General features: G+C 46.6%; 1 protein-coding gene across 1 annotated transcript in view; it reads right to left on the reverse strand.

The window, feature by feature from the left end:
- Positions 1 to 20,755, reverse strand: part of IBSP (integrin binding sialoprotein) — a 36,277-nt gene that overhangs the window by 7,015 nt on the left and 8,507 nt on the right. The window contains exons 2-5 of the mRNA XM_015411329.1: positions 15,257 to 15,320; positions 11,674 to 11,724; positions 11,500 to 11,571; positions 5,351 to 5,419 (exon numbers count right to left, since the gene is read on the reverse strand). Coding sequence (XP_015266815.1) covers positions 5,351 to 5,419; positions 11,500 to 11,571; positions 11,674 to 11,724; positions 15,257 to 15,310 — 246 coding nt within the window. The 5' untranslated portion in view covers positions 15,311 to 15,320. The remainder of the gene's footprint in view (positions 1 to 5,350; positions 5,420 to 11,499; positions 11,572 to 11,673; positions 11,725 to 15,256; positions 15,321 to 20,755) is intronic.

Here is a 20,755-nt window from a genome sequence, read left to right on the forward strand (position 1 = left end):
GCTTGCTGCCTCTTCCCTTCTCTCCCACCTGCTTACCTACCTACTTACCTTTTTCTGCTTCTCCCCCTCTCAGCTTCTGTCCTCCTCGCTCACTCACTCACCCATCCACCTTTTTTCTGTTCCCCCCCTTACTTTAGCTTTGCCCTTTCACATTTTTGCTCCTTCCTCTCCAGCTTTACATTCCCTTCCTCCTATATTTTGTATTGACTAGTGTAAGCCGCCCTGAGCCAGCTCGCGGGGAAGGCAAGGTATAAATCGAATGAATAAAATAAAAATAAAATAAAAAGTTTTTTAGTCCGTCTCGCTCTCTCTTCCTCTGACACTAAGTGAGGGTTGGAATTCTTGGCAATGTTGGTTAGGGGTTGCCTAGCAAAGTGGCCACTGAGAAAACACAATGCATCTTGCAAGATCTTGGTGACATTATTTTCTTAAACAAGCAGATGTTGTTTCTAGTGGCTAAGTTTGCATATGACACTAAGTTGTTCAGGGCGATGAAAACCAGGGAGGACTGTGAGGAGTTCCAGAGGGATCTGTTGTGGCTGGATGACTGGGTATCAGCATGGCAAATGAGGTTCAGTGTAGGCAAGTGCAAAGTGATGCACATTGGAGCAAAAAATCCCAACTATAAATGCATGTTGATGGGGTCTCAGTTGGCAGTAACTGACCAGGAGAAAGATCTTGGAGTCATGGTAGATAACCCACTGAAAATGTTGAGTCAGTGTGTGACTGCAATAAAAAAGGTAAATGCTGTGCTGGGGATTATTAGGAAGAGAACTGAAAACAAATCAGCCAGTATCATAATGCCCCTGTATAAATTTATGGTGCAGCCTCATTTGGAATACTGTGTACAGTTCTGGTCACGGCACTTCAAAAAAGACATTATAACAATGGAAATAGTGTAGAAAAGGGCAACTAAAATGATTAAGGGGATGGAACACTTTCCCTATGAAGAAAGGTTAAAGAGATTAGGACCGATTCCCTACAAGCTGCTGCTCCGCACTCGCTCTTCCCTTTGCCCCATTCGTATGTGTCAATTTCACACCATGTGCTGCGCGGCCGCATTTTGCCCCGCAGCTTCGCCCGATTTCCCCCACGTCTACTCAATCCTGTTTTTTGAGGACTGAGTAGACACTGGGGAAATCGGGTGAAGCTGCAGGGCAAAATGCGGCCGCGCAGCACATGGTGTGAAATTGACATGTACAATCGGGGCAAAGAAAAGAGAGAGTGTGGAGCAGCAGCTTGTGGGAAATCAGTCTAGGACTCTTATGCTTGGAGAAATGACAACTGAGGAGTGACACAACAGGTTTATAAAATTATGCATGGGATAGAGAAGGTAGAGAAAGAAGTACTTTCCCCCCTTGCTCACAATACAAGAACTCGTGGTCACTCAATGAAATTGATGAGCAGCAGGTTTAGAACAGATAAAAGGAAGTACTTCTTCACCCAAAGAGTAATTAACACGTGGAATTCACAGCCGTAGGAAGTGGTGGCAGCTACAAGCATAGACAGTTTCATGAGGGTATTGGATAAACATATGAAGCAGAGGTCCATCAGTGGCTATTAGCCACAAGGTATAGATGGAACACTCTTCCCGGAGCAGCGATGCTTTGTATTCTTGGTGCTTGGGGGGGGGGCAACAGTGGGAGGGCTGCTGGAGTTCTGGTCCCACTGGTGGACTTCCTTATGACACCTACGTAGGTTTTGGCCACTGTGTGACACTGAGTGTTGGACTGGATGGGCCACTGGCCTGATCCAGCACAGCTTTTTTTATGTTCTTATATAGTTACCTTCATGGAGTAATTATTAAGATAGGGAAAGCATACAGACATTCAGTGCAGCACCTCCAGCTACAGCATGAAGCGATGCAGTCCACAAAAAGCTAGTCATTTTGATTCTGCCAATTGTTTAAAATTTAGGACTGCCTAAATTTCTCTAGGCTGAGCTCAACTTCCTTCAAGGAGCACAACCTCACAGTGGTTTGAGGTGGAAAATTATGCAAGCGGACACCAGCAAGCATGATAGTTGTTGTATTTGTTTTCAAAGGAAGAACTCTTTGGAACCAGATCACACACATTTATATTGGCCTGACTGTTACTATTGGTTTTATTCAACCAGACTTATTTTGCAAAAGCTCAAACTTAGCAGGTAATATGCAAATTCCAGTAAATGAATGTATGCGTATGATGAGTACTGAGAGCCAGTGTGGTGTAGTGGTGAAGAGTGTCGGGCTAGTATCTGGGAGACTCTGGCTTGAATCCCCATTTGTGCCATGTTAGCTCACTGGGTGACCTTTGGCCAGTCGTACACTCTCTGCCTAACCTACCTCACAGGATTGTTGTGAGGATAAAACGGAGGAGAGGAGAATGATGTAAACTGCTTTGAGTCCCCATTGAGGAGAAATGCAGGGTATAAGTGAATTAAATAAAATATATATTGTCTTCCCCTCTAGGAGATTTGGCAACTCTGTGTATGTCTGATGACTACAGAATTTATTAAATACTTGTCAGGGTAGAGTCGCCTAGGATTACTGAATATACATCAATCAGTCAATGCATCCAGAATGTATACACAAATCTTTTTTTATCTTGAGTCCAATTCCAATTCCAATTCCAATAACCTTTATTGGCATAACTATCTTGAGTCTTAATACACTTGAAGTGCAGACAGTCTATTCATAGGCATATACATGTATGTATAATTCCCTTGAGGCTTCCTGTCTAGCCTGCTTCTGTGTTTTGATGATGCTCAATTGGTAGGTTAAAAAAAGAAACATCTTGGTAGTTTTTCCAGATCAAAGGTCCACTCCATAGGACTATTTCTGGAGTGACCTGTTCTTGTTCGGAGCAGAGAAAGTCACATACACACTGAGGCTGGTCTGGCAAACATCTTCCGAGCTGCCTGAGTGGCTGACTACACATTATCTTCTCTCAGGGGACAACCCTGGCCAAGTGGAGAGGTGTCTTCTGAAGTTCCATGCTTCCTAGGCATGAGTAGGCCCCCGTTCAGATTGGGACAGACCTTCTTTTCTGAACTGTCTTCATAAATTAAAATGGCTCAGAGGAGGTGCTGTTTGCCCCACTGAAGGTTGCGCACGTACTAATGAGTTTAGGATTGCCATCTTTGGGTTATGAAATTCTTGGAGATTTGGGGTGGAGCTTGGAGAAGGCAGTAGGATTGCCAGCCTCCAGGTGAGGCCTGGAGATCTCCTGGAGTTACAACTGATCTCCAGACAACAGTTGCCCTGGTGAAAATGGCTGCTTGGGGGGTAGACCCTGCTGTAGGGTTGCCAAGTCCATCTTCCACCCCCAGCGGGGGACTCTGGGGGCGTTCCTGGAGGGGGCAGGGCATCCCCGATGTGATGACATCACATTGGGGACGTCTGCCACCCCCCCACACCCGCCCGTGCGCCAGATCTCCAGAAACGGCAGTTCCCTGCACTTAAAGGAGCCGGTGTTTCCCTTTTAAATCCAGGAGTCGGCGTTTCCCCTTTAAGAGCAGCCGCGTTTCCCTTTTAAGAGCACGAAGCTGGCATTTCCCTGCAAGCTTGCGGAGATCAGGCTTGGGAGGAAACACGGGTTCCACACACTTAAAGGGAGAGAGATGTGTGGCTGTGGGTGTTGGGGGTGGGGCTCCCCCCACCGGCCATTTGGCCGGCGGCGGGTAGAACCCCCCCCCAAATGGGGGACCCCTGGCAAACTGGGGGGTTTGGCAACCCTACCCTGCTGAGGTCCCTCCCCTCCCAACACGCCCGTCTCCACCCCCAAATCTCCAGGAATTTCTTAAGATAATCCTAGGAGCTGGGGGTGGAGACGTCAACAAGGTATAAAGCCATTAGGGATGCCAGCCTCCAGATGAGACCTGGATCTCTTGCCTGGAATTACACCTCATCTCCAGACTACAGAGATCAATTCCCTTGGAGAAAATGGATGCTTTGGATGGTGGACTCAGTGGTATTGCATTGCACCCCAGTGAGGCCCCTGTCCTCCCCAAGCTCCACCCCCAAATCTCCAGGGTGTTTCCAACCTGGAACTGGCAACCCTGCCCCCACCCCAGCTGGTAGTCAGGAAGGACCTGGCAACCCTAAATGCCATACAGTCCATCCTTCAAAGCAGCCCTCCCCCTCCCCCAGTGCAACTGGTATCTACAGTCTGGAGACCGGTTGTAATACCTGGAGATCACCAGGCCCCACCTGGACGTTGGTAATCTCCATTGAGCTACATGTTAAGTTTCCACAATGGGGCAAATCACACCTCCCCCTAGGGTGTTTCAGGTTAGCAAAATAATGGAGAGGGGGTGGTATCAGCCCACTCTCTGCGCGCCACAGTCCCAATTCAAACTGGATCCACACATGCCTAGAAAGCATAGAGTGCGCGGACGCACCTCCCCATCCATGCTTGGGAGATCCCAGGAAAGAATTAATGTGTAGTGAGGTAGAAAGATGAACTAATATGCAGGTGATTTTTAAAAGGAAAGCTTTGATCCACTTGGACTGCTTATCTTGGACTTCAAGAATACAAGGACTATATGTTAGATCAAGTTAGGATCAATGTTCCCTCTAAGCTGTGGAGTCTTGTGAGCAAAAGTTCTACTTTGCGAGCTACTGGCATTAAAGTTGTGAGCAAGAGATTTGGCTACTGCATAAATTAGTTTGCTCTGGAGCCATCCTTCCTGAGCGAAAGCAAAAATGTGTGAGCTGGAGGCTAAAAAACTGTGAGCTAGCTCACACTAACTCAGCTTAGAGGGAACACTGGTTAGGATGGTTTTGGCTTCATTTTTTAAAGTGCTTCTGCATATTGATGTGTATCTATTGCTCAATTTTGGTTATCACCTTAATTCAGGCTTGCAAAGAGAGTGACCTGCTGCACCAAACAGAGATGCCTAGCCTTGTATGAGGGGCCACCATGGGCTCGGGGAACTTCCTGTCCTGTTTTTACTGCCTTCTTGGGGCTAAAAAGACAGAGGGGCAGTCAAGTATCTGAAAATCCCTAATTCACAAGACCTCCTTTAATTCATTCTCAGGTGTTTTTAAAAATAATAAAGACCTACTATTGGAGTGTTATTAATGCTTCACCCTGACACCACGGTAGTGGTGTTTGCACAAAACGGACAAGAGTCCAATGTATTTGTAAACTTTCAGATCCCAAAGGAGTTCACTGTGTCTGCAAGGACAACTTCTTGTTTAAATTATTTGGGATTAAAAACACTCCAACCAACCAGAATGGAAACTTGTGGGCAGTTAGCAAACGTCACCATAGAACCTCATAGAGTACAGTCTCTAAAAACAATCTGGGTTATTTTTTTTCTCCTGTGCTCTTGGTTTATTCTGACCAGAGTCAAAGAAGTCCCTTACCCCTTCTTCTTCCTCCCCCTCCTCTGAACTCTCACCACCGTAGCCTTCTTCTGATGAGTCACTGTTAAACTAAAAAAAAAGAAGAAGACATTTGTGAGGTATTGCCCGGATTTTTACCACAGATAACACCAAACACTTGTACACACAATAACTATCAACATCTGTTCTCCAAACCTTGTACATCATTCCCACAAAAGTCAAAGGAATGTATATGGTACTTCAGGACCCTGCCATTAGCCTCCTCTTTTTGTTGAACAGAGAAATGACACATGTTGAGTCAGGAAATGAAGATAATTTGGTGTCTGAATCACCCACATGAAAACTAGAGAGAACCAATGTGTGCTGTACTGTATAGAGAGCTGGCCGTGAAGTGGGCAAATTTGGGTACAAACAAACTCATGCTCAGCCATGAAGGTCATTGGGGTGATGCTTGGTTATCCATCGTCTCACAGCCTAGCCTGGTTCATAGAACTGGATCCCACAAACCCATTCCAATAATAGAAGGGGGGGGGGGGTTTCCCATCAGGCACAAGGAGAATTCCCTTGAAGCAAAACACCTCTTGTGTTGGGAAGTTTCCTTCCACTGAATGAAAACACTTCCACTAGCAGAAAAGACATGCTGGATCCAACTTATAAAATGGTATAGCTCCAGTGCATATTGCTTTAAGTACCTCTGAAGCAGTGTAAGTACCTCTGACATAGCACAGCATAGATCAGGCTAGCCTGATCTAATCAGAAATCGGAAGCTGAGCAGGGTAGGCCCTGGTTCATACTTGAATGGGAGACCACCAAGGAATTCCAGGGTTGCTACGCAGAGGCAGGCAATGGCAAACCACCTCTGGATGTCTCTTGCCTTGATCCCTATGGGGTCACCATAAGTCAGCTGTGGCGTGATGGAAAGAAAAAAAACGGGGTCCCAGGTTCCAGGCTTAAAGCCTAAAAGTCTGTGATTTTCCATTTGCTCTGTGGTGTGCTTGACGTAGGGTCACCAGCTCTGGGTTGAGAAATTCCTGCGATTTGGGGGCGGAGTCTGGGAAGGGTGGGGTTTGGGGAGGGGAGGGGAAAGACCTCAGTGGGATATAATTCCATAGAGTCCGCCTTCCAAAGCAGCCATTTCCTGCTGGGGACCTGATCTCTGTGACCTGGAGACCAGTTGTAATCCCAGGAGATCTCTAGCCGTCACCTGGAGACTGGCAACCCTAACTTGATGGGGCAAGGGCAACTTCTTGGTTATATTATTTTTACCATTTCCCTTATTTTATAAAGTCAGTAGATGGGGAGGGGGGATGCCCAGCCTTTTAACCAAAGAGATTAGAGCAGGGTAGACGTAATGCTTAGACATTCTCCCACTCGGGGACCTATCCTGCCTTGCTTCTACTGCCTTCATGACCTTCTCTAATGCTCTTCTCCAGAACTATGTCTACCCACAATGCAGGGCAATTTCTCTGCCTAAGGAACTGGAAAGAGACCCTGAGGCCCTGGCAGCAGGGCTGGGCACTCAGCTTGCTCCCCAGGGTGCTCCCAGCTGGATATGGAACTAACAGAGGTCATTTCGGGGGGATCGCGGGGGAACGCAGTTCCCCCAGGTGAGGTACGGGGGGCGGGGCACATGACGAAGCCCCGGCCCCTGCTTCCGGCTGCCATGCTTCCAGCCCTCATTCAGCCAGGAGGAGGCAGGAAAAGAGGGAGGGTAAGTTGCTTCCTCCCCGCCTCTCCCCACCCCTGCCTGCCTGGGGCCAGGGAGGGCCTTGGCGGGGCTTCCTCGCACTCCTGCTGGCCTTGCAGGTCCACCGCCGGGCCCCTGATGTCAGGGGGTGTGGTATATGCTAATGAGTTATGCTAATGAGTTCCCCTAGCTCTTTTTCTACGAAATGACCCCTGATTATGCTACAGCGCTCATTCAGAAATGGGCTGGTTTACTCACACAGGATAATCCAGTTGTAATGTCCAGGGATTTGTGAATACAGCCAAATCAGTGTGTCTGGCCAAAGGCAACTCTTGTATCTGCCTGTTTGCCAGCACACAAGTATCATCCCAGGTAGGCAGTATGGTAATTTGGGCAATTGAGCCAAAAATGGTTGTCTACCCCTGTGTCATTGGCTGAACCCTACATTGGTATTAATCTCTGTGTAGGCAATGCTGAAGAAGAAGAAGAAGAAGAGGAGGAGGAGGAGGAGATTGGATTTATATCCTGCCCTTCACTTGGAGTCTCAGAGCGGCTTACAAATCCTCCACTTCCTCTCCCGACAACAGACATCCTGTGAGGTAGGTGGGGCTGAGAGAGCTCTCTTGAGAACTGCCCTTGAGAGAACAGCTCTCAGAGAACTTTGACTGACCCAATGTCACCCAGCTGGCTGCACGTGGAGGAGAGGGGAATCAAACACGGTTCTCCAGATTAGAGTCCACCACTCTTAACCACTACAGCAAACTGTCTCTCAGTGTATGTAATCTGTATAGAAAACAGGAATGGCATGGCTATACCATGCATACAGTTGCTGATTCTGGATTGGAAAATTCCTGGATATTTAGGGGTGGGCAGGGTGAGGGGAGGGACCTCAGTGGGGTATAATGCCATACAGTCCAGTCCACCCTCCAAAGCAGCTATTTTCTCCAGGAGAACTGATCCCTATAGTCTGAAGATCAGTTCTAATTCCAGGAGATCTCAAGGCTCCACCTGGAGGCTAGGAACCCTACGGTCAGAAAGTGTTCCTATTTCATCCATTGATCCTGGAGGTCCCCTACAACTCTATGATTCTATGATCTCATCAGATCTTGGAAGCTAAGCCTTAGGGCAGGGGTGTCAAACATGCAGCCCAGGGGCCAGATCAGGCACTCGGAGGGCTGCAATCCGGCCCGCAAGGCCCTGGCTGTTTCCTGCTTCCTTTTCCAGTTCTGCTGCTGCTGCTGCTACATCACAGCTTACTTTACCAGACTCTCTCAATCACACAGGAGAGATAGATAGGCAAGCCTCTCCTATGTGATTGAGAGAGTCTGGTAAAGCACTGGCTGAGGCTCCTCCCCGTCCCAGGAGGAGGGAGGGAACCAGCCAGAGCTTGCTTCCTGTCCAGGCTGCCTCCGTATTCAGGAGACAAAGATAAGCCTTTCTTTCGTTCCACTGGCTGAGGCTCCTTCCTGAAGGGAGGCAGGGAGGGAGGGAACGAGTGAGAGCTTGCTTTGCTGGACAGCCTAAATTGCATGGCAAAAATACCAGGCACCTTTAAGACCAACAAAGTTTTGTTCAAGGTATGAACTTTTGTGTGCCTTGCTACAGTGTGTTTGTATTCTGTTGGGCTCCCTATGTTGTGTGTGTTTTGTTGGGCTCCTTATGCCAGGGCTCTCTCGGGTGCAACCGGGTTCCCTCCCCCTTTTCACTGTGTTCACGTCCTCATGATCCAGTCTTTCTCAGTAAGAAAACAATGTGAAAGTTAATTGTGTTTGTCTGTGTCCTTTATAAAGTTTATCTCTCCGCTACCTGGCATTACATTTTATGACACACATGGCCTGGCCCAACAAGGTCTCATTTATGTCAGATCCGGCCCACATAACAAATGAGTTTGACACCCCTGCCTTAGGGGTTGAATGGCCCTATATATTTAAACAACTGGGAGGCCATCCCAATACCCTTAAGCCCACAGCTCCATGCCTGTGTTGTCTTGACAGCAAGAAGCATGCAATTAGAAATTGGACTCTGTGAAGCCATGTGATCGACACAAAAATATCCCCGCAACCATCATGCCAAACCGCCATTCTGCCAAGGCATCGTTCCCAGAAACAATGCAATTTTTAGCTATTTTGCATGAGCCAGCCTTGAAAACATGTAATTAGCAGTCCCCTGTATCTCTGTCTCTCAGTCCAGAGAAGACAACTGTCGGTTCAGAAGATGCTGTTGCGTGCATACCCACTGTGTTCCTAAAAACTTTGTTACCTTTTCTTATATTTAAGGTGGTAGAAGAAGATGCTGCATGAGCTGTCTCGATGCTGAGCGTGGCACGGAACTGAAAGCCCTGACATGGGGTTCATTGGCCCAATGGTTCTGTGAATGTGTCTGCCATTCCTAGAAGGCTTTGCATAAGTCAGTATGCCATGCACTTGCCAGCATTCCTTTCAGTGCACTTACAGAACATTTAGTTAGGACTAAAAGGGTTGCGGGAGGGAAAGCGGCATGGGTATAGCTTGATCTCGTCAGATTTTGGAAGCTAAGGAGGATCAGTACTTGGAAGGGAGACCACCAAGGAAGGCTCTGCAGAGGAAGGCAATGGCAAACCACCTCTGCTTCTCACTTGCCTTGAAAGCCCCTTGCTGGGGTCACCATAAGAAGAGGAAGAGATTGGATTTATGCCCCACCCTTCAGTACCTGAAAGAGTCTCAGAGAGGCTTACAATTGCCTTTCCCTTCCCCTCCACACAACAGGCACCCTGTGAGGTAGGTGGGGCTGAGAGAGCTCTCCCGAGAACTGCCCTTGAGAGAACAGCTCTGAAAAAACTTGTGACTGACCCAAGGTCACACCAGCAGCTGCATGTGGAGGAGTGGGGAATCAAACCCAGTTCTCCCAGATTAGAGTCTGCGCTCCTCACCACTACACCAAGCTGACTCTCAAACTGGCTGTGACTTGTTGGCACTTTACACACATACCAAAGGATTTCAGGCCCAACTTCTGCACATAATTCTGCATCTCATCTTGGTAATCAGTGGTATGAGTTTTTATGATCTGGACGTGGAGTTAATTTAAATGTTGCGGACAATTATAGACCAGAGAAGAGACCTGTCCTAAGAGATATTTTCAGTCATTTTCATTCATATATGTTTACTCTATTGCTTGCCTAGCCTATTCTGGAGAATGTGGCAGTCTGCTTATGGAAAGCCATCCCTCTCCAGGTTTGCTTGATGCCCAGTCTTTTATTATTTAGGTGTAGGCTTGCCAGTCCCTTGGTCTGGGCAGGTCCCATTGTCCACTGCTGCTCCAAGTGGCAGTGGGAGAATTCTTTTTTAAAGGGCAGCACCACATGCATTGTTACATCACTTCTGGTAAAGCCTGGATGTGACAGACGATAGCTCTAGTAATCACCAGAAACACTATGGTTTCTGCAACCCTCTCCCTCCCTATGTAAGGCACAGCTTGGCAACTCTAGTTAGGACCCAGGTCAAAATTGTTATTTGCCGAGGCTTGTAATGGAGTTCTTTCCTGCTTTGTAGCTGACCATTTAATATCTGTATTGTGGATATTATACTCCACTAGGATGGAGTGGCTGATTAACTTACAGGGAAAATAATTGTGGTCCATTGTAGAAAGCAGAACCAAGCTCCGGTAGCTCTGCTAGTGCTATAAGAGCCACTTGGCTCAGATTTTTCGGCGGCAAGAGGGATCAACGTCAGCTCACCTCTTACTGCGCTGCTGCTCCATGGGAAGATGCAACGGACGAGCTGATGCCTATTGTTGATGCCACTGACAGGGCTTAAAAGGATGTAACCCCATTTAGGGCTTTTCTGCATTCTTTTTTTTCTTGGTTCTGTTCCACACATGGTGTGCACCCCCTAGTGGTAGATTTGATATTATATTGTCTTATGTCCAGCATAAAAACCTGCAGTGATGTAGTATAAAATCGGCCACTAGAGGGAGCACATGTAGAACAGAAAAAACAAAACCCCCAAAGCAACTGGAACACACAAGCCAGGAAAATGAAAATGAGGAAAAGCCCTTTGTTAGGCTGGGAAAAGGCTTCATACCTTGCAGAGCAATGAGGCTGGCCACATTTTGGGTGTTGCTTCTGTTCCATGTCCTTCTAATTACTGCTGGGTGGGATGGTTTTGATTAGATTCATTTTATTATTATTTATTAGTACCAGTTTGCTTTAATTTTGTTTTTATTGAGGCATTGTTCTTGTGCAACACCTTGAGCACTTTTCCTGGAAAGGCAGCATATACATAAGTTCTGTAAATACCATACATATATAGATAGCATATATACTCATGCTATAGAAGCTTGCCAGGCGACCTTGGGCCAGTCACATTCTCTCAGCCTAACCTACTTCACAGGGTTGTTGTGGAATAAAATGGTGGAGAGGAGAACGATGTAAACTGCCTTCGGTCCCCATTGGGGAGAAAGGTGGGGTGCAAATGAATTAAACAAATAAATAAACAAACATATATACCTGATATCTTTTCATAGGTGGGTAGTGATAGGGATATCTGTAAAGGAAATACCTAAATCTGTTCTTGAATACCTGTCAGAAAAGGAAACACAGTTTCAGTTGCTGAAATTGAGATAAAAATAATCTGCATACGTTTCATTTTAAAATAGAAATTCTCTAAAGTTAACAACATACTGCATTTTCTTCTGAATCCTCTGCTTTAAATCTTCTTCGGAAGTTTTTTACCTACAAGAAAAGAGGAGATTATGTAGGGTGGGTGTTATTTTCTTTCTCCAGTTGCTTGCTTAGACTCCACTGATGACAAATGCAACATATATCTTCTTTGGGAGGGAATGTGAGGGGGTACATAGATTGTTTCCCCCATTTGGTTTGTGTTCTGAAGCTGTGTTAATTCTTGTGCCTTGTGCTCCATTGTTTGTTTCTGTATTAGGTTTGCATCCATTAAGGAAGAGTAAACATCACCACAGTGACATCTAGTGACAGAACTCAGCATTAACCATCACAGAGCAAACTGAAGTCTGCTGAGCAAAGCCTTCAAAATGATGAGATGGACATTTCTTGAGAAGGACCAAGCTATGCTTATTGGACACAAATCAGCAACCAGTGGGTGGGCTGGGATCCAAACAAGATCAACAATGCGACAGAACCGTGCCCTGAAAGTTGTGCAGCCATAACATCTGAGACTGCCGAAATGTCTAAAGGTGGCTCCTTTGAACGCCACCATCTTTCAGAGGAATCAACAGGGCTGGGCCTCTATAACTGTGTAGCAGCCAGCCATTCCACCCAAAGCCTGTTGAAGCAGTATTTGTAGTAATAATTACCTTTATTTCCCCGTTCTCTATGCCACTTTGAGAACTTTTGAAACTGAAGAGTGATTAACACATGTATTAAATAAATAAAACTAAATATAAGAACATAAAAAACCAAGGCATGTACACATTTCCCTCGACTGTGCTAGGTGAGATTTTCACTTATGCAAGCTTACTACAAAAGATCAAAGCTCCAACTGGAATATGGAGAAGAGAAACAAATCCATATGGTCTATCGCAATATAATAAATGCATATCGTGTGTCAGGACCAAGTTGATGATCTAACAAAGAGGGGGCGCCAGTCACTGGTAGAGCAGCAGTTTCTGCTTTGCATGCCTAACATTTCAGGTTCTGTCCTCAGCACCTGGATTTAAAAGGATCTCTCAGGTCATAGCGATGGCAGTGTTACTGGTTAGTCAGAACAGACCATGCCCTGTCCTGGATGGCCCAGGCTAGCCCGATCTCATCAGATCTTGCAAATTAAGTGGGGTTGGCCCTGGTTAGTGCTCAGATGGAAGGACTGCCAAGGAAGCCCAGGGTTGCTATGCAGAGGCAGGCAACGGCAAACCACCTCTGTTCATCTCTCACCTTGAAACCCTTACGGGGGTCTCCATAAGTCAGCTATGACCTGATGGCACTTTCTGCCACCAGAACAGACCATACCAGACTAGATGGGTCAGTGATCATGGCCAGTAGGAGGCAGGTTCATTTCTTCATGCTGGCCTGAGCCCCTCGTTGCATGTTTAAATCCCCAGGTTCAGTTCAAGTCCTTGCAGCTGCAGTTCAAAAAGCGTCTGTTTCAGCCCCTTTTTAAAATTAACTACTCATCAAGTGGTGAAGGATTTCCTTTTGTCTGTCTTGAATCTAATAGTGCTGGTGGACCATAATTACTTTCATGGCCGGGCATTGTGGTTTCAAGCAACTTGGGCATCTGTCCATGACCAGGTCTCCCTGATGGGATCTGCGGGGACCTGCAGCTGCCCACTTATCCACCTCCCAGTGCTGTCTGCAGCTGCTGTTCTCAGTGTGGCCTGAGCGAGAGATGAAAGTGTTGCCAGTGCACGGTGTTTTCTTTGAGCTTGTCCACTTCCCACAAAGAGAGCGAGCCAGCTGGCAAGAAATGCAGCCGGTGGATCCTGGATTCTGAAGGAAGGAATCAGGAGTCTCCAGAAATAGCTGCTTTCCTTTTTGGCTCTAGGGAGCATACTAGTGGTGGTTCACCACACTTGTGGCTATTATGCAGGTTATTAGCCAGAGAGGGCTGAGAAGTGGGATGCAGACTTTGGAATTGACATCTCTTTTGCTGGCACATCCTTTCCCCGCCCTTGTCCCTCCTTCTCCCTCTGCTCAGTCTGGCTCCTGCTACGAGCCTTGCTTGCCAGCTCTCACTTCCTTTCCTTCCCCCAACTGCCTTCGATTCTGTTTTCTACCCAACCTGCCAGCTTCAAACTCAGTTCTGGTCCCCACTTTGCTCTTTATTTTCGCGACTTCTCTAGTACTGGCTGCACTGTCCCTAGTTCTCCTTCCAAAAGACCCTCCCCTGCCATCCATTTGCCAAGTTTCCCTCCCTGATAGCTAGGGCGGCTGACCTCAGGGTGGGAAATTCCTGGATGGGTGGGTAGGGGTGGGGGGTGAGGAGAGGAGGGACCTCAGTGAGGTGTAATGTCATTATCTAGCCTCCACAGCAGCTACTTTTCCCAGGGGAAATAATCTCTGTAGTTTGGAGGTCAGTTCTAATTCCAAGGGATCTCCAGGCCCCACCTGGAGGTCATCAACCTTACCTATAACCACCGGTCTACTTACCTCTAAGCTGTCGAGTCTTGTGAGCAAAAATTCTACTTGGTGAGCTACTGGCATTAAAATTGTGAGCAGGTGATATGGCTACCGCATGCATTAGTCTGCTCTGGATCCCTCCTTCCTGAGCTAAGACAGAAATGTGTGAGCCGGAGGCTCAAAAACTGTGAGCTAGCTCACACTCACTCATCTTAGAGGGAGCACTGCAACTGACTCACTGGTTCCTGATTCCCTCGCCTGTCTATCTGGAGTTTTTCTTCCCCTGTTGACCCCCTACTTCCATTTTCAAACAGGGTCTTCAACCTAAAATGTGTGCTTTAAAAAAAAAAATGGTAATACATAGACATTGCTCTTTACTTGCAGGTGGGATTATTTTTTTCATATTTTTCTGCAAGCCTATGGATTATCTCAGGCTTCCAGAAAAATATACCCTAACCCGAGGTTCCCACCTTCTGGGGTTTTGGATCTGCATAGTTGGGCAACTCAAGAAAATTAGATATGTGATTGATGGATGGGTGGATGTGTGGATGGATGGATGGATAGATGGATGGATGGAGTAAATGCAAAATCTTATTTGTCATATGTGAGTTCCACCTAAAAAAGGGCTATGGAGGATGGAACTGAACATAGGTGAGAAGCTCCACTCTGCCTTTTGTATTCCAGTATAAGGATTTTTTTGGTGACTATTTGTGTGTGTGTGTGTGTGTGCGCACACATGTGTGTGCCTGAAAGTCATGGTTGACTTCTGGTGACCCAGTGGGGCTTGGGCGTTTCAGAGAGGTAGCTTGCTATAGCCTGCCTCTGCCTCCCAGCCCTGATATTCCTTTGAGGTCTCCCTTCCAAGTACTGGCCAGGGTCAGCCCTGCTTAGCTTCCAAGATCTGATGAGATCGGGCTTGCTTGGGCTATCCACATCAGGGCTCAGTATGATAAGTTATAGATTGATATGACTGATAGAATTTACTAATCAATGTTGCCCATGAAAGAAGACTACAGAGCATCAACTACCCCCCAAAAAAATCAATTTAAACCAGTAACAATAATTTATAATTAAATTGTATTTAATACAAACAAGACGTTGGCCAGTCCAATGATAACACAACTGAATTCTGGCAGTGACGCAGACTAGGTAGAGGATTATTGAGTTGACTTACCGAGAAGGCACAAGCGATTCCCAAAAGGCAGAGGAAGAGCAGTGCTGTCCTCATGTTTTGGTGTCTGAAAACAAAAAACAAAACACAATCATGAGCCATCTGTATAGGAGAGCTGATGCCGATGGTTGCTTATATAAGTTGGGGTTTGGGGTGTTTCTCTGAATATGGGGTTTGGGTGCAGTTCTGTGCTGAATCACCATGTCCAGATAGATGGTATGTTGATTCTGATTGACAAATGAGACACTTATTTATCTGAGACATTAATAAGCCTGCTCCATCCTCAGATAATCGGGAACCAAGGCTGATAACAACAATAAAAACAGCACTCTATAACTTAATTCTGAGAACAACAGAATTAAAACAATCAGCAACTTTTGTATTTTATTGTAACTCAAGCTAGCCTGATCTCGTAGACCTTGGAAGCTAAGCAGGGCCAATCCTGGCTAATATTTGGAAAGAGACCTCCAAGGAATACCAGGGTCATGATGCAGAGGCAGGCAATGGCAAACCACCTCTGAACATCTCTTGCCTTAACAACCCTACAAGGTCGCCATACGTCAGCTGTGACTTGACGGCAAAAAACAACAAAAAGAAAAGTTATTGCATACTGAGAGATATGTATGTAGGTTTTGGAGGTCTTTGTTTATGGACCTGAAGGGCTCTTTTTGTAGCAGGTACTCATTTGCATATTAAATGACACACCCCTAATGTAGCCAATCCTCCAAGAGCTTACAGTAGCTCCTGTAAGAAGAGCTCTGTAAGCTCTTGGAGGATTGGCTACATTAGGGGTGTGTGGCCTAATATGCAAAGGAGTTCCTGCTACAAAAAGAGCCTAGCCGGGGAGCCTGACTTATAGCGGATCAGTCCATTGGTCTGTCAAGGTCAACTAATAAGCAGTAATATGCCATTCTTTGTTCCTCAAGATTTATGAAAGACACCTTATTTCATTTGGAATGCAATTGATTATCTGGGTCACATGACTTTCTCATGGACGTACCAGGCTACCTCAACCGTTGGACCCCATTGCTCAGCACTGTCTACTCGGACCAGCAGCCTCTCTCTTGGGTTTAGATTAAGATGAGTTGCCATATTAGTCTGTCTGTAGCAACAGAAAAAGTAAGAATCCACCTTAAAGCACCTTAAAGACTTACAAAATTTGTGGTAAGGTATGAGCCTTCCTGAGTCTCAATTCATACCAGATGGATGCATTGTCTTGAGCTGCTGACCGAAGCCGCTGACCGAAGCTGCTGACCGAACTTAGGTTTCCTCTTTCATTACTAATGCTGATTTCTCCTTGCCTACTACCTGTCCGCATATCACACCTAATCCAATTACACCCGTCATTGTCAATGTCATTCGGCATCTGAACTCACTCCACTTTCCAATAGGACAGATGGACTCCCATTCTAGCTGTATCTGAAGAAGTGAGCAGTGACTCATGAAGGCTCATAAGTAAAGGTTTCCCTTGCTCGAAAGCCAGTCGAATCTGACTCTAGGAGGCAGTGCTCATCTCTGTTTCCAACCCAAAGAGCCAGTGCTGTCCAAAGACTTCTCTGTGGTCATGTGGCTGGCATGACTAAATGCCGAGGCACATTGAATGCTGTTACCTTCCCACCAAAGCGGTACCTCTTTATCTACTTGCAGTTTCTTGCTTTCGAACTGGTAGCTGGGGCCAGAGATGGGAGCTCACTCCGTCGTGCAGCACTAGGGTCTCGAACTGCCGATCTACTGACCTTCCAGTCTGCAGCTCAGCGTCTCAACCTCTGACCCACCGTGGCCTTATGAGGGCTCATACCCTGCCACAATTATTATTTTTTGAGTCTTTAAGGTGCTGCTGGACTCTTGCTCTTCTCTCTTGGGTGTCTTCCAGGAAAAAAAGCCCTCCTGAAACCACCGCAGAGGAAAGGACACTAGTAGAAAAGTGGGTATATTAAAGAATGAGCAATATAACAATCCAAATAATCACAGAAATAGATGCGGAAAAATATAACATATACTGAGCAACAAATATTCATATGCTGAGCAATCGATATAATCAGAACAGTGCGATCATTATACTGTAGAACAAGTTACCATGTCATACTGAACATAACTTCTTGAGATGGCCATGCCCAGTGATTAGTCATTCTTCCTTGTGAAAAGGACACTGGTCACGTAGGGCAGACAATCAAGCTGGTCTCAGTGTTTCTCTGAGTGCAAGGCATCCATCCTGCAAACGTCCTTTTCAAAAACGAATCACTCAGAAAGGATGGATATGTGAAGAAGCTACTTGTACGACATGAGTCCAAGAGCCAGGGGAACTCATCAGTTATATTAGATAGATTCATTGTTCAGTATTCTTTTATTCATGGTTCGGTATAACATGTTGATTTGTTCTATAATATACTTTCAGTACTGTTACGATTATATTCATAGCTGTTGTTCAGCATATTTAGATGTATCCCTCAGTATATGTTATATTGTTCTATATGTATTTTTATGATCATTTCCACAGTCATGTTGCTTATTCTTTAACATAGCCAATTGTTTTGGCCAACCAGTAAGCATGGTAAGGATGCCAACTTCCAGGTGGGACCTGGGGATCCCCTGGAATTACAGCTCACCTCCAGACTGTTCCCTTGGAGAAAATGGATGCTTTGGAGGGTAGACTCTATGGCATTGTACTCCACTGAGGTTCCCCTCCTCCCTAGGCTCCATCCCCAAATCCCCAGGAATTTCCCAACCTTGATCTGGCAACCCAACCCTCTCATCCACTACCAGTTGGCCAGGGGGGACCTTGCAACTACAGTGTGGTTCCTTGCCAGCATCTGCTCTCTGGTTCCAAATGTTTGCAAAGCAGGAAAACAGACATTAACAAAGAGGGAAACCTGGTCATGAATGAACTCTCACATAAGCACCGCTTCATAACCAAGTTCTCATAACATCTAATAAAAACTGGTCCTGTTTCCACCAATATCGGCTTGTGATTGATGAGAGGCAGAGCTGCTCTTCATTAAGACCATCACAGATACATGCTCTGTTTTGTCCAAGCAGTCTTGCCGTCCAGACCCAGCCATGTATAGGAATGTTAAATACCAGTTTAAGGAAGGAAGTTAAAATATAAATTCTGGAGCAATAACCATTAATTACATTTGTAAGTACAACGCCGAAACCGCTAAGTCACTCTGTGACAGTTCTGGGCATGGGTTCAGGTTCTGCGAGGTTCCAAGGTCTAGATTTCCTGTACAAATCGTGAGAACTAAGTGTAGCCAATCATTAGGGGAGAGGAGGTCATACTATTCCACGGATTTTGATATATCATTTCCTGATTTCCTTCTAACTCTTGAATATAGCACTATTATAGAAACAGAATTTGGAAAGGATACTGAAAGCTCACTGAAAACCTCCTTCTGCTCCCAGATAGGAAATTTTAGGCCCCAAGTATGCCAGACAGGTTGTGGAACTCAGGAAATTGATTATATTTGTTGAGAACTCAGCTGACCTGCAGGGTTATACAGAAGACTTGGATATATATGAAGTTGCTTAATACCAGAGTAAGGGATCTCAGTGGGGTATAGCAGCATAGAGTTCACCTGCCAAAGCTGCCATTTTCTCCAGGGGAACTGATCTAGGCCACCTGGAGATGAGTTGTAATTCTGGGAGATCTCCAGGTTCCACCTGGAGACAGCATGCTAGCATCAGGGCCATGGGGGAGGGTCAACAATTTTCAGTTACTTTTGTCTCCCATGGATTTGGACAAGCCAATTTATTTTCAGACACTGTTTGGGTTGAATATGGATGAGGTCGGGGGAGAGGTGTTAAAGAGAACTTTCCCTGGAGGTCCATGGTGGCCTTTGACAGACTCACTCAACGCTGCCTGTGTTGACTGCCAGTGACTCTCCAGGTATCAGGCAAAGAAAGATCTTTCTTATCACCTGCTGCCCTTTTCAGCTGGAGATGCCAAGGACCGAAGCAGGAATCTTATGCATGTTCTGTACTAAGTCTTACTGGCAGGAGACTTATCCTCATAGGTGGTTTAACTTCCAGCAAGACCTGGAAGTGACATCATCACATAAGGAGGACACTACAGCATTCACCCCAAATTCTATGGTTTAACCATAGTTTGGGGGTGAATGCTAGAGTATTGCCTGACACAATGACATCACTTTTGGTTTGCGCTGAAAGGCATGATGTGGCTTTACCACAACATCAATTGGCTCCCCAATCCCCCCCCCGTGCTGCCCACATGGGGGCACAGCACCAATGAGAGGGGTGGGAGATCTCCCTCTGAACAGGAGTCCTGGCCTCTCTATCTACTATAGACCCCATAGCCTTTTCTCAGTTTTCTGGATCAACAGTAGTCCTTCACTCCTTGTCCTTTAATATCATAGCTCAGGGCTATTGAGTATTTGGTTAGAATCTGGTTAACACAGAATAAGGGATGATTAGGCCTTGGTTCCTGCCGGAGCGCACCGGAGCACTAAGCAAGTTTGAAGAACATTGGACCAGGGGGATGGGGGCAACTTTGTTTCCCACCATAGAGAACAATGGAGGGGATAGGGGCAACCTGTTTGGGGGCCCATAGAATTGGACCCCTTGGTTCAATGTTCCTGAAACATGGCAGGTATCTTGGGGAGAGGTCCCAGCAGCTACCCTGCAACTGTTGAGCCTCTCCCTCAAACCCCCTCTCCTCCAGCCCCCAGAATATACCCTATGTTTTCGCCATTGACTTCAAAGGCCCATAGGATAATGGGGCCGAATGGCGGGAAGCCGATTCAGATCAGAGAATCTGATTCGGCCCGCAGCAGCCTGAAAGGGGCCCGAATGGGCCATTTTTGGGGGTGCATTTGGTTCAGATGAACCGAATACACATCCCTCCAGCAGCCGGCTTGCTCGGGCTCTCTGCAGCCGCAGGGATCCTGAGCAAGGAACGGGAAAGTAGTTTAAACCGCCTCTCCTTCCTTCCAGCAGCCGGCTTGCTTGGGCTCCCCGAGCACACCAAGGGAAGGGAAGGTGGCAGAGTAGCTGGAGACATTGAGCCTCAGCTCCACAAGTAATGAGCACTCGAGCCCCGCCCCCAGCAGCCCTCAGGCTAGAGCACCTGGAGCAGTCTTGGGAGGCGGATTGGCAAAAAGCAAAACCAAAAGTGCAGGAACTCGAGTGAACTCCAGGAATGGAGTTCTACCCTTGTACCCTTCTACCCTTAGCAGCCCTGCACATGTTCTAGCCCAGCATGACAAGTTCGAACAATAGAGAGGAAACTGGGAAGGCTGAAGCCCTCTGAAGAAGGCCTGGACTCAGCTTTTGCCCCTCGTTTTCTGCCGGTAATAGAAAGCTTGGGTGTGGCCAATTGCATGAGTCAATAGGGTTGCCAGCTCTGGGTTGGGAAAGAACCTGGAGATTTCAGGGGTGGAGCCTGAAGAAGGTTTTGGAAGGGGGGGGGACTTCAATAGGATACGATGCCATAGAGTCCACCCTCCAAAGCAGCCAGGGAACTGATCTTCATCATCTAGGAATCCA

This window comes from Gekko japonicus, unplaced genomic scaffold, assembly GCF_001447785.1.
Source record: "Gekko japonicus isolate JY-2015 unplaced genomic scaffold, Gekko_japonicus_V1.1 scaffold2292, whole genome shotgun sequence".
NCBI classification, from domain to species: Eukaryota; Metazoa; Chordata; class Lepidosauria; order Squamata; family Gekkonidae; genus Gekko; species Gekko japonicus.